Source organism: Protomyctophum bolini (assembly GCF_963924005.1).
Source record: "Protomyctophum bolini genome assembly, chromosome: 9".
In the NCBI taxonomy this organism is placed as follows: Eukaryota; Metazoa; Chordata; class Actinopteri; order Myctophiformes; family Myctophidae; genus Protomyctophum; species Protomyctophum bolini.
Genome location: NC_137870.1, coordinates 26,285,032 through 26,305,513, shown reverse-complemented (window position 1 = coordinate 26,305,513; position 20,482 = coordinate 26,285,032). Strand labels below are relative to the sequence as shown.

At 42.4% G+C, this 20,482-nt stretch overlaps 1 protein-coding gene across 1 annotated transcript in view; it reads right to left on the bottom strand.

The window, feature by feature from the left end:
- Positions 1-20,482, bottom strand: part of gab2 (GRB2-associated binding protein 2) — a 98,637-nt gene that overhangs the window by 46,905 nt on the left and 31,250 nt on the right. The window contains exon 2 of the mRNA XM_080771421.1: positions 7,973-8,273. Within this exon, the coding sequence (XP_080627547.1) occupies positions 7,973-8,273 (301 nt within the window). The remainder of the gene's footprint in view (positions 1-7,972; positions 8,274-20,482) is intronic.

The following is a 20,482-nucleotide window of genomic DNA, read 5'->3' as shown; positions in this document are numbered from 1 at the left end:
ATCTCATGATGTCATTTTCCCGCCGTCTGCCAGCTGGCGGTAGATCACCAGAGCGTACTAAGTGCACACACACACACACACACACACCCGATCATCTGTGACACGCAGCACGTCCAGATGTTTGAACCCGAAACAGCCACGGAGTGAGTAATAAACGCTTCATCTGAGTGTGTGTGTGTGTGTCGTCTGTGCAGATCCCTCGGGTGCAGGTTAAATGGCGAGCAAGGTCTTGTTATGAATCTCAGGGCTGTTAATATCGCGTCAGCGGGGTGTGGCTTTCATGGGTTGGGTATTTATTGATGTCATGACGACACAGCTGTATTCCTGATTGCAGTCTCCCCGCTGAGAGCCGAGACCTCATCATCCTCGTGTCATACAGACATACATTATTGTGGTCATACTATGATAACGGGGTTCTGTTGTTCTTTTTGGAAGCTCTCTCTTGTTCCTGTTTTAAAGAAGAAGCCATTCAGACTGGGATGTTTGGCGAAAGCGTGAAAAAAAACTGCAGAAAACCCCCAACTTGCCTCATGTCTTTAAGTCACCGTTTCCAAAAAGAGAGGTTATGTTTCCTGACCGCGGTCATACAGTGTTTGGTTGAAAACATCACATGCACCTCACTTCCTCATTCATAGCATAGTTGTCTATATATAGAGTAGTTTTTATTTACAGCCCCATTGATAATGCGCTCTGTGAAACTGAAAACATGCTGATGCTATCACATCATCTTCTCTCTGTGTCACAAGCAGTGGCTGAGTTTAGCTCTCGGTAGCCTGAACCAAGTTTGCCATGACTGACCAATAAGAAGTCACAACAAAATGCAAGCTGATCTAGCATATCAGTTTGGAGCTTGTAGGTTGGATAATTTCCCTATTTGTCACTTAAAACCCATTTTGGCCTGAGGCCGATTCTACAAAAGACTTCAAATATTTATATAGCAGCATCAAACTTTTGTCATTTTTGAATACTGTACATACTGTACAGAACCCAAAAAATGGTTCCCGGCCTGAAGGGGTAAAACACCAAAAGGGGTTCCCTGCCAGAAACTTCCATGATGCAATGTTGTGTCCTGACTCACTGGTTGGGAAACAAATAGTCAAATTGTGATTAATATCTTACCCATGGCAACGATATGCTGTTAGATAGGGGACTGCCCATAACTCCGACATGTCATTACTCCGACTAGGCAACTGTAAGTGAAGCGGTAAGGTTAGGGCTAGGGGTTAGTAATGCGGCGATTCAGACCAATGCACCGTCGGAAAAATGCGCCATTGGAACCGTGACACGGCACCGTTGGCAAACTACTGTATGCAAGCAAGCCCATTTTTTATGCATGTTTTATGATGATCCTTGCAACTCCTTGCAACATGCAACTACTTGCATTCGTGTGGACTGGGGTGTGGAGTTTGAATGAAGACATTAAGTCAACAAAAACAAAGTATTAAAGCAATACACCTTTCTAACACTAATTTGATTTTTTTTTTTCCAGGAGACTGAGCCCCAAATGAGAACAAGGGTTTGACAAACTGCAGCTGGATCTGCTCGTTCACACATACAGCGCACGCACCCACACACACAGACGCTCTTAATCCAGAGTGATTTACATTAAACAATAACAAAAAGCATGCGTGCGCACACGCACACACACACACACACACACACACACACACACACACACACACACACACACACACACACACACACACACACACACACACACACACACACACACTTCACCTCCTTGACATATACCATCTGCCTCTACACAGTGCACAGTAACCATCCCTACACCAGCAGTGGCTCAGGGGGTAGAGCTGCTGCTTGAGAACCAGAAGGTTCCCAGTTCGATCTCAGGCTCTCCCAGAGTTACTCAAGTGTCCTTGACAATAAACACGTAATTGCTCCCGATGAGCAGGTTGGTGCCTTGCGCATGGTTTCCTCCGCCATCAGCGAATGAATGTGTGTGTGTGTGTGTGTGTGTGTGTGAATGTTATGCACAATCATTGTGATAAAGGTGCTATATAAATGCACCATTTACCAAGACATCCATGGCTTGTAAAGAGTCTTCCTCCTCCTCTGAGGGAGAAGAAGGGAATCGCAATTATTTAAGATAATCAATTATATTTAGCATAATATTTAATCACCATAATCATTAAAATAAAATGAAAATTGTGGAAATAGCAGATCTACAAGCTCAAGCGCAAGCATGTTGAGCTTGTAGATCGGCTATTTTTTTTTATTATCATTTTTTTAATTCATAATGTTCCAATAATGTTCACTGACAGAAACACAGTTAAATCGTTAATCGCTGTTATTTGAGTGGCAATCAAGTAAAATCTCATAATGGTGAGTTGGTGACAGCTCAATCATTTTTGGGAAAGTTTTATATACTGTATATGTATATATATATATATACACACACACTGTAACAATAAATAACGTGGGTAACATTGCATTTGAATACCCCCCCCTCCCATTTCCTAAAAAGTAACAGTTTTGGACATAAAGGGTTTTCCAACCCTAACCAGCAGTGTGACCCAAGAAACAGACCATTGTCTTTTTTTCACAGTCACGACGACATACCGACACACACACACACACACACACACACACACACACACACACACACACACACACACACACACGCACACACACACACACACACACACACACACACACACACACACGTCAGCTATTGAACACTGATCCACTGTGTCCACGTGAGGTCTCTTTACGCAGATGAGCGTCACCATCTGAGCTTGATGAAAATATGAATTAACAGAGTGTGGCCGTGACTGTGACTGAGCCAGCGTGTGTCTCTGTTTATAAGATAAGCCATTCCTATGCAGTCGTCTAGCTGCGTCACTGTTTCCCAAACAGTGGGGCAGGACCAGTTTGTGGGTCATAGCCCCTCCTATAAACAGCTATAGTGTAGATTCTGTCTTAATACAAACATTAAATGCCAATGACAATGAATAGAGCATTTAAGACGCCCTCAGGGCGTCTTACTGGTTATTATAGATAAAGTGGTTAAAATGATTTTGCTGCTATCGTTATTACTTTTCCTGCGGAGCCCCTGGTGTATGTAAATGTAGTTAATAAAGTAGTAAATACAGCACCACAATCATTTTAACCATTTGCATATGTTGTATATTTACATAAAATAGCAGATGTACAAGCTTGTATATCTGCAATTAAAAAAATAATCTACCAGTGATGCTGAGACAGTGTCTGCACTGAGATAGTGTTTGGCCAGAATGAGTGGGAATTCCCTGTGTCTGGAGGAGGGGGGCAGCCTCCAGACCAGAGCACTTAGTCACTTATGAGAATAACACAGTCTCACATGGCTCACGAATAGCCATTTTTTGGTTTTTAAGGCAGAACTTTAGTTAATCTGACAGTCTCTCTGGAATAGATAGTTCTTCAGAACGGTGGTATGGTTTAAGATGTTACATTTACCAAATTTACTTAAAGACAAAATAAAGGTTTGCACAAATTGCCTTTTTTTTGGTACCACACGCCACACCAGTGTGCAAACTTTTATTTTGTCTTTAAGTATTGTAGTTTGAAGCATTGTCTTTAAATTTTAATCCTGGAATGGTGCTTTTACGGTACGCCTAACGCCTTTATACAATGTGTATTACATTCACAGACATTCACCCATTCACAGACATTCACAGTTTTCACACCGACGCAGAGGAAACAATGCAAGGCAACATGTTCATTGGGAGCACCTAGGGGTTATTATCTTGCTCAAGGATACCACAGTATCAAGGACACTTCCACAGTAACACAGGGCGGGGTAGCCCGGGATCGAACCGGGAACCAGCACTGAGACAGTTCTGCACCCGACTGACCTCATGTTAACGTGTCTGTGTTCTGATCAACAGTCAGATGAGATAAGTCATCCGAGCTCTGACTTTATCTGTGATCTTGTTAAACTAAAACAGACATTAACGAGTCCTAGGGAAGTGTTTCAGTGTTAGCGTGGCCCAGAAGGGGGGTCAAAGTTCAACACATGACAACATTTCATGCTGGACTCTTACTCTTACTAATAAGAGTATAATCAGCAAAAACAACAACATAAAACATCTATAATGCCAACAATGCTAAACAATAAATGTGTTATAATGTATACATTTTGGAGTTGGAGTTTTTGAACAGCCTAATGCACCCTGCCTGCAACATTGAGAAAACGTCAATCAAGAATTTAATACCAGTCTGTCCAGTCACTGCCATAATGTACCGTCAGGACCTGTGCATACTGGAATTCAAGGCGAAAAAAATACCACAGGTCTTGAACCGGAAGATAGCGAAAAGCTAAGGGTTTCTCTCTCGGACAAATTTTGGACCACCCGTGGCATGAATTTTGTTATCGCGACCAGCGACGCTTTTCTTATGAGCTGTGAACATCGATGTTTTGATCATAGACGCAATCTGGGAAAATAATCTGAGATATAAGGCTTCTAAGATTTCAGCTACTATTGAAGTCAACGAGGGGGAACACTTTCATTCTACTATTGAAGTCAACGAGGGGGAACACTTTCATTCTACTATTGAAGTCAACGAGGGGGAACACTTTCATTCTACTATTGAAGTCAACGAGGGGGAACACTTTCATTCTACTATTGAAGTCAACGAGGGGGAACACTTTCATTACTATTGAAGTCAACGAGGGGGAACACTTTCATTCTACTATTGAAGTCAACGAGGGGGAACACTTTCATTCTACTATTGAAGTCAACGAGGGGGAACACTTTCATTACTATTGAAGTGAACGAGGGGGAACACTTTCATTACTATTGAAGTCAACGAGGGGGAACACTTTCATTACTATTGAAGTCAACGAGGGGGAACACTTTCATTACTATTGAAGTCAACGAGGGGGAACACTTTCATTCTACTATTGAAGTCAACGAGGGGGAACACTTTCATTACTATTGAAGTCAACGAGGGGGAACACTTTCATTACTATTGAAGTCAACGAGGGGGAACACTTTCATTACTATTGAAGTCAACGAGGGGGAACACTTTCATTCTACTATTGAAGTCAACGAGGGGGAACACTTTCATTACTATTGAAGTCAACGAGGGGGAACACTTTCATTACTATTGAAGTCAACGAGGGGGAACACTTTCATTACTATTGAAGTCAACGAGGGGGAACACTTTCATTACTATTGAAGTCAACGAGGGGGAACACTTTCATTCTACTATTGAAGTCAACGAGGGGGAACACTTTCATTACTATTGAAGTCAACGAGGGGGAACACTTTCATTACTATTGAAGTCAACGAGGGGGAACACTTTCATTACTATTGAAGTCAACGAGGGGGAACACTTTCATTCTACTATTGAAGTCAACGAGGGGGAACACTTTCATTCTACTATTGAAGTCAACGAGGGGGAACACTTTCATTACTATTGAAGTCAACGAGGGGGAACACTTTCATTACTATTGAAGTCAACGAGGGGGAACACTTTCATTACTATTGAAGTCAACGAGGGGGAACACTTTCATTACTATTGAAGTCAACGAGGGGGAACACTTTCATTACTATTGAAGTCAACGAGGGGGAACACTTTCATTCTACTATTGAAGTCAACGAGGGGGAACACTTTCATTACTATTGAAGTCAACGAGGGGGAACACTTTCATTACTATTGAAGTCAACGAGGGGGAACACTTTCATTACTATTGAAGTCAACGAGGGGGAACACTTTCATTCTACTATTGAAGTCAACGAGGGGGAACACTTTCATTCTACTATTGAAGTCAACGAGGGGGAACACTTTCATTACTATTGAAGTCAACGAGGGGGAACACTTTCATTCTACTATTGAAGTCAACGAGGGGGAACACTTTCATTACTATTGAAGTCAACGAGGGGGAACACTTTCATTCTACTATTGAAGTCAACGAGGGGGAACACTTTCATTCTACTATTGAAGTCAACGAGGGGGAACACTTTCATTACTATTGAAGTCAACGAGGGGGAACACTTTCATTACTATTGAAGTCAACGAGGGGGAACACTTTCATTCTACTATTGAAGTCAACGAGGGGGAACACTTTCATTACTATTGAAGTCAACGAGGGGGAACACTTTCATTACTATTGAAGTCAACGAGGGGGAACACTTTCATTACTATTGAAGTCAACGAGGGGGAACACTTTCATTACTATTGAAGTCAACGAGGGGGAACACTTTCATTCTACTATTGAAGTCAACGAGGGGGAACACTTTCATTACTATTGAAGTCAACGAGGGGGAACACTTTCATTACTATTGAAGTCAACGAGGGGGAACACTTTCATTACTATTGAAGTCAACGAGGGGGAACACTTTCATTCTACTATTGAAGTCAACGAGGGGGAACACTTTCATTACTATTGAAGTCAACGAGGGGGAACACTTTCATTCTACTATTGAAGTCAACGAGGGGGAACACTTTCATTACTATTGAAGTCAACGAGGGGGAACACTTTCATTACTATTGAAGTCAACGAGGGGGAACACTTTCATTACTATTGAAGTCAACGAGGGGGAACACTTTCATTACTATTGAAGTCAACGAGGGGGAACACTTTCATTACTATTGAAGTCAACGAGGGGGAACACTTTCATTACTATTGAAGTCAACGAGGGGGAACACTTTCATTACTATTGAAGTCAACGAGGGGGAACACTTTCATTACTATTGAAGTCAACGAGGGGGAACACTTTCATTACTATTGAAGTCAACGAGGGGGAACACTTTCATTACTATTGAAGTCAACGAGGGGGAACACTTTCATTACTATTGAAGTCAACGAGGGGGAACACTTTCATTCTACTATTGAAGTCAACGAGGGGGAACACTTTCATTCTACTATTGAAGTCAACGAGGGGGAACACTTTCATTACTATTGAAGTCAACGAGGGGGAACACTTTCATTACTATTGAAGTCAACGAGGGGGAACACTTTCATTACTATTGAAGTCAACGAGGGGGAACACTTTCATTACTATTGAAGTCAACGAGGGGGAACACTTTCATTACTATTGAAGTCAACGAGGGGGAACACTTTCATTCTACTATTGAAGTCAACGAGGGGGAACACTTTCATTACTATTGAAGTCAACGAGGGGGAACACTTTCATTACTATTGAAGTCAACGAGGGGGAACACTTTCATTCTACTATTGAAGTCAACGAGGGGGAACACTTTCATTACTATTGAAGTCAACGAGGGGGAACACTTTCATTACTATTGAAGTCAACGAGGGGGAACACTTTCATTACTATTGAAGTCAACGAGGGGGAACACTTTCATTACTATTGAAGTCAACGAGGGGGAACACTTTCATTCTACTATTGAAGTCAACGAGGGGGAACACTTTCATTCTACTATTGAAGTCAACGAGGGGGAACACTTTCATTACTATTGAAGTCAACGAGGGGGAAGACTTTCATTCTACTATTGAAGTCAACGAGGGGGAACACTTTCATTACTATTGAAGTCAACGAGGGGGAACACTTTCATTCTACTATTGAAGTCAACGAGGGGGAACACTTTCATTCTACTATTGAAGTCAACGAGGGGGAACACTTTCATTCTACTATTGAAGTCAACGAGGGGGAACACTTTCATTGTCGGACCGACCATTTCCGGCTTATTTCCTAGCAACGGAGACGCTGAGTAGTATAGAGCAAACTCTTTCAGAATTAATAGAAATTAAAAAACACGTAAAACACGTCCTTGTCGGGTTATGATTAAATAACGTATTGTGATGTCATAGTTATACATTCCAGAAAACTGCTTCTGTGTGCATGTGTCTGACTCTGAAAGTTTAAACTACAACTACCGACTTCCTCCACTAATACGATGCGTCACAAATGCCGAAAAATCGACAGAAAAACAAAACAGTCAGCCATTTTCACCACGTGGCGAGACATAGGTACGCTAAGTTTTAAGCGAATTACTTTACCGTGGGCGTCGTGGGACTGGTTGAAGCCGCACAGCTGGCAGATGGAGCGCACCCACTGGTTCATGTCTTCCTCCGTCTCGGCCACCAGGTAGAAGGTGCGGTCGGAGGTCTTGATGTCGAACACGAAGCTGTCCTGGAACTCCTTCCTCTTGAAGGTGAGCCCGGCGTCCACCTGCTCGCAGCAGTGCAGGTCGATGACCCGGATGGGCTTCTTGGAGTGGTCATTCTTGTAGTACTCCAGTACGTCAGGGTCGCCGCTCATCCGCCCGCTGCGGAGGATGAACCAGCGCTTCTTCCACGCCTGTAAGGGATGGGCGGGGGATAGGAGAGCATCGGCAGTTAAAGCACGGTTTCCCAAACAAGCCAATTCCATAAATGAATATATAAATAAGTAGTGAAAATAGCAGATCTACAAACTCGCAACGCTTGATACCACTGACATGAACTAAACAAAGTGCAACATTTGGAATTGGTTGGTGGTATTGGGCTCAGAGGAAGAGGTGGTGTGTGTGGGTGGTTGGGGAGGCAGTAGTGTGTGTGTGTGTGTGTGTGTGTGTGTGTGTGTGTGTGGGTGGTTGGGGAGGCAGTAGTGTGTGTGTGTGTGTGTGTGTGTGTGTGGGTGGTTGGGGAGGCAGTAGTGTGTGTGGGGGTGGTTAGGGAGGCAGTAGTGTGTGTGTGTGTGTGTGGGTGGTTGGGGAGGCAGTAGTGTGTGTGTGTGTGTGTGTGTGTGTGTGTGTGTGTGGGTGGTTGGGGAGGCAGTAGTGTGTGTGTGGGTGGTTAGGGAGGCAGCAGTGTGTGTGTGGGTGGTTGGGGACTAGGCAGTAGTGTGTGTGGGTGGTTGGGGAGGCAGCAGGTGCAATCACTCCTCCACAAGTTGCACTTCCTGTCATCTCATCCCCTCAGTGAGTGAGGAGAGAGAGACCCCCTCAGTGAGTGAGGAGAGAGAGACAGTTATGTTCTCCATAACAACACAACCCCACAACAAGTGCACAAAAACACTGACTCACAGCCGCACTGGAAACACTGACTCACTGCCGCACTGGAAAACACTGACTCACTGCCGCACTGGAAAACACTGACTCACTGCCGCACTGGAAAACACTGACTCACTGCCGCACTGGAAAACACTGACTCACTGCCGCACTGGAAAACACTGACTCATTGCCGCACTGGAAAACACTGACTCACTGCCGCACTGGAAAATACTGACTCACTGCCGCACTGGAAAACACTGACTCACTGCCGCACTGGAAAACACTGACTCACTGCCGCACTGGAAAACACTGACTCACTGCCGCACTGGAAAACACTGACTCACTGCCGCACTGGAAAACACTGACTCACTGCCGCACTGGAAAACACTGACTCACTGCTGCACTGGAAAACACTGACTCACTGCCGCACTGGAAAACACTGACTCACTGACTCACTGCCGCACTGGAAAACACTGACTCACTGCCGCACTGGAAAACAGTGGTGGAAAACACTGACTCACTGCCGCACTGGAAAACAGTGGTGGAAAACACTGACTCACTGCCGCACTGGAAAGCAGTGGTGGAAAAAGTACTCCAATTAAAAGTACAGTATTGGCATTAAAATTGACAAAAAAAATGTAGAAAGTACGGGAAAGTACTCATTATGTTAAGTTTTCAATTATATAAACAGTATAAAAAATCTTTTGCATCTACAAGCTCACAATGTGTCGCATTGTGGTTGTAGTAGAGTAAAAGTATTTTTCTCCCATTTAGTGAGGTAGTAAAAGTATTGAAAAGTACCTGAGTGCATGTACTTCATTACTTTACACCACTTCCGGAGAGTAACTATAATTATTTGAACATGTTAGTTACTAGTTACTTTGTGGATTTGGATTAGCATTACAAAACATATAAACCACGTAAAACCCTATAAGTATAGTATTAGTATACCAAGCTCTCACATCACATCAATGACAAGCAGCATCAAATGATATTCCTTTATTCTCATACAGTAATACAAAAGCTTGTTTGTACCAGTGTCACTCGCCCGGAAATAGTTGATTGATTTAGTTGATTGTGAGAAATCAATTAAAAATATTTTCATGTTGATTCTTTGATGTACTAAAAAAAATCAAATATAAAAAAACACGCTTTTCGATTATTTGATTGATCGAAGAAGCAATCGATAGAAAATAACCAATACTTGCAGCACCAATACCTAAAATACATTATTTACAATCCTCAGAGAACTAGGTGAGGAGGAAAAGCGGATAAACGAGGACAGTTTGTACCACAAAGCGCCGTACTGTGCCAAGAGCTACAAGCCGGCAACACATCCAGAGGGTTTGTCTTTTCTTTTTTCTTTTTTCTCCACAGCGACCATCTTAAATGGCTCTCTGTATTCTACGTCCAGAACAGAGACAAAGGGGGAAGATAGATAGGCGAGCGGGGATGGGGATGGGGGGGGTGGTGAGGGGTTACTTTGGCCATCTGCCAGCGATGCACTTCCGCTCCGGGACGATGTCTCCCTCACATGCTGGCTGCTGCTGACAGGATCCTGACACCCCCCCCCCCCCCCCCCCCCCTAGAACACAGACTACTGCCTGCAAGGCTGCCCCCCCAACCCCTGATTCTCTGTGTCTCTCTCTCTCTCTCTAACACACACACACTCACACACTTTTATTATTGCACTTGCAAGGACGTCAACAATTGTGGACGCTGTTTTATGGACACACTTCTGTTTTTTTTACACTATCCCTAAAGCCGAAATTAGCTGATCATCTACAAGCTTGGCTATTTTCGGCGCGCGACGCCATCACGTATAATTCAGGTAACTCTCAACGTTGACCCCTAAACCTGACCTATAAATACACAATCCTGGTCCTATACCCCCAAACTGAATCTTTTCTTAATTGTCAGAGTCATTGTTTAACAGTCATTCTTTAAACCATTTAAAACTAACATTTCTCTATAGGAGAAGGAAAAATGTCCTCATATTTGTCTATTTCTCCAATACTACTACTGGTGGAAACATTTGGCCCTCACAAGTAGCCTATATTATTTCAACACACACACACACACACACACACACACACACACACACACACACACACACACACACAGGAAAAGGAAAAAACAGATCACATTGTGTCTGCTGCTGTGTTGTCCAATAACCTCCGCTGAGCATGTTCTATCATTGTGTCGGCAATAGTGGAAAAAAAGAAAAGAAAAAGGAAGCACATTGAGTTTCCCCGTGTATAGAATAGCCTATACTGTACAAATACAAATACAGAGAGATTTGGCTTAACTTGACTTTAAGATTTGCCTGACAAATCTGCCTGTAGTTAAAAGGCGAGAGAGAGAGAAAAATAAACTTGCTTTAAGGTAGGGCGACAGGAAATCAATATCAGGATTATTTCAAGCTTTTGCCTCGATCATGATTAATGTTAGATTATAAAAAAAGGGAAAACAGCAGTTCTACAGTACCAGCTCAAGAGGCCTCGGGATTGTAAATCAGCTATTTTAGCTAATTTGTAAAGGGTTAGTTCAGATGTTTGGACTTGAAGCTGTAAGAAAGAGAGAGAGAGAGAGAGAGAGAGAGAGAGAGAGAGAGAGAGAGAGAGAGAGAGAGAGAGAGACCGTGTGTGCTTCATAATTTGTCAGTAGTAGATGCCTTCCCAGTGGGTTTTAATGGGTTAAGGAGAACATCCGTCACATGACAAGACCTGGACCAATGCCCAGTCCCCAAGAGGTCACAGTGACTGCACTGGCTCATTCCTGGCATCTGCAGAGCCCACAGCTATTAACCTGAGACACTGCTTCTGTACACCAGGATTGAGGATTTGACAGTGTTGTAGATTGGGGTTCCAGCTAAGCCCCCAGTAAGGCTATCCAACGCTGCTACTACCTACTGGCGAAATGTGGAATTGCAGCACTTTAATGGAAGTGGACGGACGTTCATGACGTCATGTGCGTTAGCCCGGACCTCAAATTTGTGGTCCGGGGCTAGGCTAGGCTAAACTTCCGCTGGCTCAAGCCATTGAGTTATAATTATACTTCCGGCAGACTTCTGGGTGCTTCAAAACGCCACTGAGCAACTTCTATTGAAATGAATAGTGTAGGGGCGGGGCTAAAGCTCCGGTTCCGTCTCTATCCTTTTATTCCTCTATGGTTCCAGCAAAGGTAGAAAAAGTACTCAAACGTTTCACTTACAGGCCTGTCCTGTAAGGGTCCATTTGGACCCCTGGCTGTCCCTGGACCCTACATTGAGAACCTAAGACAACAACAACAACAGAGTATTAGGCAACTTATTTTGGAGGCGTTATCTTACTAAATGTACTAATTTCCACAGGAAAGGCGATTGCACTCCCTGTTGGTGTGAGGGCAAAACTTAAGGCCCTCTCTGCTGATAAGGATTAGCATGTAGAAGAGTACATTTTGTTGAAAACACTTAAAGGGGAATTGTACCATTAGGACCTGAGATCAATTCTACAAATGCCTTCTAAATCAATAGTTAACGTCTTTGTGCCACGGACCCCAAACATTATATGTATTTGGCCTATTTCACACACACACACACACACACACACACACACACACACACACACACACACACACACACACACACACACACACACACACACACACACACACACACACACACACACACACACACACACACACACACACACACACACACACACACACACACACACACACACACACACACACACACACACACACACACACACACACACACACACAAAACACGACGGTGGCTCAGGGGTAGAGTGCCTGGATGGGAACCGCAAGGTTGCCAGTTCAAACCCGGGCTCCCCCAGAGTTACTGTCGAAGTGTCCTTGAGCAAGACACTGAACCCCTAATTGCTCCCGATGTGCTAGTTGGTGCCTTGCATGGTTTCCGCTGCCATCGGTGTATGAATGGGTGAATGTAATGCACAATCTATGTAAAGCGCCTTGGATAAAGGCGCTATATAAATGCACCATTTACCATTTACACACACACACACACACACACACACACACACACACACACACACACACACACACACACACACACACGCACACAAAACAGCCAATGACAAATGGAATAGTGTAGCATTTCATCTAAAGGGCGCCGACTTTATCATGGCCGCGGTGCAAACGTGTTTAGGTGCAAAACCTCTTGAGATCCATCAAACCGATCAGTCAGATTTATTACGTTAACTTAGAAATATTACGGTAGAAACTATCGTAAAGGTGCTTCTTCACACATAAATCCTATGTTTAGCCTGCACAGTGCACACTTTCTTGCAGAAATTCTTTATTACAGTTAATGTGTGATTGGTGTAAAATTAAAACTTAAGTTGTCTCTAACACTGTGGTCAACTTCTCAATTTTTTCAGGCCACGACCCCGAAAATAAATTATATTTTAACTGGTTGCAAATTGCTTAATCCTGGAAGCTACTCTTAAGGTGGTTGCACACCGGCTGCGTTTTTCGGAAACCCTATGGAGAAACTCCAAATTCGCATCCGATTCTCGCCCGGTGTGTGGAGACCTTTAGTCTGCCAACCTGGGGCGAACTGAGCTCATGCTTCCTTCAATGCATGAGCACTGAGCAGGCTGCTTCTTATCACCTGACAGGAGGGAATTTCCCCGGTAAGGAGGCAACGCGTGGAAGGAATACGTTATTCCAACCAGTTCCTTTTCCCTCCATCAGTACCTATACCTTAGAGAACACTGAGAGAACATGCAAATAAAACTCCATACAGAAAGACCCTTTCGCCAACACCACCTAGCCCCCAGCACCCATGTCCCCGCAGTAATGGTCTGATTTATTTTCTTTTAGGTATTAAAAAGATCTTAAAAGTCCTTAAATTGTCAAATCACTGTCATCTGGAGACTCCCACAAAATCACGTGGGGGTCCCGATTCCATGAAGAATTCTTAAAAGGAGCGAACACTTGATTACCGAGCAATTCAGAGGAGGATGGGCTCAGGGTGCAGCAGTGCTTTTGCATGCTGAAAGCATAAACTAAAATAGATGTAAACCTAGAAAACAGAGAGAAAGGAGCACAAATCCCTCTCCTCTTTGATACAAATGGGTGACAAAACTGACTCCATTCCATTGGCCTCCATGTGCATTGATTACATATGCTGCTGCTAGTATCTATTCTACACTATACCACAGGTAAGATGAGAAAGTCAAGCACAAAAGCAATCAACACTAGCATTCTGCCTGAATCTTGTTTATACGTTATCCATTTATACTATGTCTTATGATGATGGTATTACACACTGAAAATAGCCAATCTGCAAGATCACAATGCGGTTATGTCCACCGCACAACACCATCAGCATAAATAAATAAACATAAGTAAAAGATGGGGCCGCACCCATTTCTAAAACATTACTCCCTCTTCGACTTTGCACGGTAGATTTGTTTTCTCACCATTGCCAGCAATGTTAAAGATGGAGTGCCACAATTTTTGTATTTTTCCAGTTTTTCATGTGTCTATGTGACAGTACTTCATTAGACACCCTGGAGTCGTTTTTATGTGCAATGGACGTATTAACTTTGTATTTAGGGTTTCTTCATGGAGGCTGAACCCTTGACAATGAAACGGGCCAATGAAATAAACAGTAATATAGTGACATCACACTATCAGCCCCTCCCATAACCCCTCACCCTTTATCATACAACTACAGTTGGTGCGGCTTCAGTTCAGGTGGATCACCACCCATCAGGCATACTTAATGAACTGGTGGGCGTGTCCACATAAAAGCATGATTTTAACAAATACTGTACACTTTTTGGAAAAAGTTCTTCCTCATTATATTATAACAATACCTAATGATCATGTTTTAGGGTGGTAAACTGGGTGGCACAAATGGTGGCACTCCATCTTTAAGATACCAACGTCCTCACTCTATTCTCCCCACCCCCCATTGTTTTTTAAGTGTAACAATTACAAATGCTGACCAGCAAGCCAAGGCTACCCTTTGATCAAATCAAATAGCAGATCTACAAGCTCACATTGTAAGTGTGAAAATCAGGCATTACAACGCCATCAAGGCCTGCCGACATACATTTTAGTTGACAAAATCAACTGTAGATGTAGTGGAATTTTACTTTAAAGTATTGTTGATCCATTCTTGATTGATCAAAATTGAAAAACTGAAAATAACACAATTTGTGCCCAAGACGTGATGTTCAAGTGGGCCCTGATCCAGAAAAGGAAACCTGTATTCTACATTGTCCCACCTTGGCTGCAACCAGTGACATTATATGCAGAAAAAGCAGTAACATGTGAAGGGCAAGACGTGTAACACATCTCAATCCATTTTCATTCCCCGGGAAGGAAAGACATAATCCACAGTGAAAGGACGGACGGACGCACGCATGCACGCGCGTGTGCACACGGCCGCACGCGCACACACACGGTATGACAGAGTTGCGCTTCCAAAAATACAATCCAAACGGGTTTGTCTCGCCAATACCTTTTGTTTCCTAGATATGGCCACGTGTTTTCCTCTTTTTCGGCAGAGACCAAAACAATGATATTATTATGGAAAAACAAACAAATTCCCTACAAACGCCCTGCTGTTCACAGAGGAGACAGTAGCAACAAGCCCACCAAGGCTATAAGATAAAATGCATACAAATAAACAGTGCTGTTAGAATAAACCGATTTAAAGTAGTAGTGAAAGTGATATTTTTGGGGGTTAAAACAATAGGTTGTTTGTTCAAATGTATATCTCTATATTGTTTTAGTAAGCATTGCTATAGAGTGTTTGTTAAATAACAGGGGTCTCTGGGTCTTTCCAGCTCTTTAATAAACAGAAATACACTTTTTCTTTGAAAATGTACAGTGTTCCAGTTCCAATTTTGTCTGCCCACTTCTTTGTGTCATCACTTCTAATTTCATGTATCCTGTTGTATGAGTTCCCTCTTCTGATTGGATACAATTTGTATCCCGACTTGAAGATACATTGTCTGTTTACTGCAGAGCTGGAGAGACAGGGAGACTCCTGTTACTGAACAAACACTCGATAGCAATGATAACTATCAGAATATAGACCTATTTAACATTAATTAAAAAAAAAAAAAACGTACTTACTGTAACGTTAAACTGCTGTATGAATTCATAATATATATAGCTAGGTATATCTTAATTGTTGCGAAATCCTGACCTGAGCATTGTATAGGTGTCAATCTGTTCTATTATTAACCACTGTCCACTGGTACCTCTGCACAACTATTGTGAACATTCACAACGCATTGAGAGCTTGTAGATTGGCTATTTTAAGCGAAGAGATAGACGGAAAAAAGTGGTCCAAGTACAGTTGCAGCTCAGGTCCGTTTGACTAAGAATAGGTTTAAGTGGTCGAAGCCGATTTGTTGAACACGAGATGGACGTGTCACTTCTGGCCGTCTGCCAAGCCACAATTACCCATAGTCGTGTTCCCCTTTCTTATTTTTTTGTACAGTAATAGAGTATAGCTAAGAGATGGAAGTATTACGCTGTGTCAACAACGCTATGCTGATAGCCATCAGTCAACATGTTTTCACATGTACATGAGCAAACATTCAAACTAAACCAGCATGGAGAGGCCACGTTAAAGGTCACAATAGCCTTGTTTACCTTGCCTTCTGTTATAGAGAGAGAGAGAGAGAGAGAGAGAGAGAGAGAGAGAGAGAGAGAGAGAGAGAGAGAGAGAGAGAGAGAGAGAGAGAGAAAGATAGAGATAGAGAGACAGAGAGACAGAGAGAGAGAGAAGGGCTTGGCTAATTAAATATAAAAAATAACCAATATCCAACATAATCTTGCTCATGTACGATAATCAAATTATCGACAAGCAGATTGTATTTATAATTAATTAAATTGATTACTTTGATTAACCACTCTGCATTATATTTAGTTGTTAAATGAGGGAAAGAATTCAACTGTGTTTATAATCGTTCAGTAATTGAAATTGAGGCAAAAGTTTGAAATAATCGTGATATTGATTTGCAGTCATATCGTCCTGCCCTAAGACAGAGAGAGCAAGAGAGGGACCCAAGTTGTTTTGGCAATGGCAATACACCTGGCCTACCTGATCTCCGATACCTGCTGCTGCTTCAGTGTGGCCACTACATTAAACAGCTGCACAAACACTAACACAGGAGAGGCGCGCGTGCGAGCGAGAGACAGAGAGAGAGGAGCTGGCGTCTACCTTGTTTGTGAACATACATATGTCCCCCTATTGACCTGCTTTCATCTTCAGGCTTACTTGGTTTGTGCGATTTCAGAAGTTTGCCTCCTGCCAGGGTGTGGAGGATACCTTAGGCGACACCTGCTATGTGGTTCAAAGGGGCGCGGTTCTCTGAATCCGGTGATGGAGAGGCACAATTGTTCAAAACATCACAAATGTTCCTGACCTGGTGGAGACCTGCGCTCCGAGGAGCACTTTTTCTAGTTGAATTTGAATCCTGAAAAGTAACAGTTCTGGAGATATGAGGTTTGCACCCGACAGCGACTAAATATGAGCTTATTATACTCATCATTGTGTGGAAAATGGGCTTCAGTGATTCACTCGTCTGACCTGTCACCTCTGCTGCCGTTACAGGCTGTCAAATGACATATATGCTAGAATTTTGTTTTAAAGGGACTGGTAACTATAGGGATGGGGATCATTCATAATTATTAATCCCCTTATCGATGCTGCTTATCGATCTTATCCTTATTAATCCCACTATGGATCCTTTTCTATCATTATAGTTGGCAAGATGGTGCTAATCTGGCCTTCAACTGATGCACAACATTGAAGCAATATGCGCATGCAAGCCATTAAATTCACGTTCCTTGTTTTTCCCGTTTGGCAGACAGCTGTTATTAGAATGACATATTTGTTTCAGTGATTTGATTTCTATGACATGACTCCTGTCCCACTAGAATCGGTCCAGTGTCATTTTTCCGACGGCTCATTATTTCCGACGGCGCGTTGATCCGACTCACCGCATTACCAACCCCATCCCTAAACATAACCGCACGCAAAGCCACGTAGTCGGAAATAACGGGATGTCGGAGTTGTGGGCAGTCCCCGTAGAATCCATAAAACAATTGACAAGTCAAAACTGTATTGATTTCTGATTGTCAATCACTTCGGAATAGTTTCTGATAGAATCGGACCTTCTACCAGACCATCCTGATGGGTGAAACATAAGAGAAGGTTTTCTTCCAAGGGTGCTGGATGCAATGCAAGAATGCATCCATTAAATACATCCACACTCTCTCTTCTTCTCTGCACTCTGTACAGTCGATAAACAGCTTAGAAAAACAGCAGGATCTACAATGCCTTAAAGAGAACGCGCGTGGTTCTACTTAAGAGAGAGAGAGAGAGAGAGCCGGCTTGTCTGGCACAAAAGATGACGACAACAGAAGAGAGCCCACATTCAGGCTGCATTCCAGGAGCGGTTGGCACGTCAGCAGAGTGTGTGGATGCAATCAAGTTGCATTTGACACATCGCCTGGGCATTGCCGTGGCACAAAAACACCTTTCAGGGTTCCATGGTAAATGCTTGTCAGTCTTCAACAGCTTCACTTCATTGTTCAACTCTAGTGAACCACTTATTGTTGACAAGCTGTGAACACGAAGTCCTATTAAGTGGTAGTGGACACCAACTAGGGCAGTCACGAATCACGATTATGAACAATTACATTACAATTAATATTGTCACAAATAATTGTGATTGTTGTGGGTGGCACATATGAATATGAATATGAATAAAAATTACTTTTCCGTTTGGCTTTTAGGCTTTGAAGTTGCACAGGGCAGATAGGACAAATAACCTAAATATGTATACAAAGACATGATTGACATATTTTAACTTGATACATACAAACAAACCAAAAAATAAACATTCAGAGTGGAAATAGCCAATCTACAAGCTCACAGCTTGTATGTCTGCTATTTCCACTATTTTTGAAAATGTTTGAAAAATATACAAACATTTTTCAACAAAGAAATTAAATAATTGCGATTAGGCTATTATGTAATAATTGTGACAGGACTAACACCAACACGATACATAATTATGATAAGCTTAGTGTTTTTCCTTAAATGGTACTAATCATGGTGACAATGTTTTGGGCCGATCAAATAATTTATAAGACGAAAAACAAAACAAATAGTGTTGTCTCCTGACTTTCTTTTCTTCTTTCTAATAATTTGATCGGCCCAAAACATTGTGTTCATTGTCATGATTTGTCACGATCCGAGTTGGCTTTGTCCGCGGCGCAACCGTCTTTAAATAAATTATATTAGAAGTGCCGATGGAAGAATGCATTGGGGTTTCATTTCCTGGGCCACTCGCTTTTCTGAAAGGAGGCGGGACTGCGGCGCTCTATAGTATAATTACAATTACTAAATACTATTACAAATAAACCAATAGGCCTACTACTGTAGGCCTATATCTATATATGTTTTTTAAATTATGCAATCTTATTTCTTATTTTGACTAAAAGCTAAAATAAATAAGGTTTTCCCATTCAGACACATAGCATTAGCAGTACATGTATAGGCCTACTGCATTTCATTGTTGATGTGAGAAAAAATATATATTTTTGTTTTTGCATAGTCTACTTGCCAGCCCATAGAGCCCCATTGTGAGCCCGGACATGTTGAGTACACCAAGGTTTATGTTATGTTCAGTATGGGTCCCCAGCATGTAGAAACTGCCGGATGCTAACTTGCATAATTATGTTCAACTGTTGAGCAATTTTCATAATTGGCATAAATGTGACCATACCATTAACAACCTACTGTATAGAATTTCATCATGCTTTATGTAGCATGTGACATGTCAATCTAGAGGCAAGCAAAAAAAACACAGAGCCATAGCCGTCACCACAAATGTGATGATGTGAGCACATTTGGGCCTTTGTGGTTAGATGATCTCTGACTCACTAATCAGTTCGGACCTAACTCTATGGCTCTGCTCAGCAGAGGGACGGGTTGGACGTGCAGCTAAAAGATGGAAGTTTTGTGTTGGTCATACTCATACTCATATTTATAACACATAAAATGCCATTGCCGTTGATCTACAGCAATTAATAAATGTTACTGGTAGATGTCATCCTCCTATATCATGTTTAGCAGCACGGACAGTAAACAAGAAGTGGTCATGCATCGTCACACACACTAACATAAGATCATAACATCCGGTCTGGGTTTTTGGCTATTCAAAATAAGAGTTGAACGGGGGGAAATGCTTAAAACCCTTTAGTCTTAGTCCTATAGTCTTCTGAAATTGTTTAGTCTTAGTCTAGTCTTAGACTAAATTACTAAAAGACTAAGGTTTTTCATATTTAGTCTTCTTAGTCAACAAAATTAACACTGGTACACTTTGGACTGTATTTTGCGTGTCTTAAGTATCAGGTCATATTACTTAACTTAAAACCTGGAGGCGTGATCAATGCCATTTGGCTATTCTGAGTGGCCAAAGAGCATTGACCACGCCTCCAGGTCTTAAGTTAAGTAATAAGACCTTGT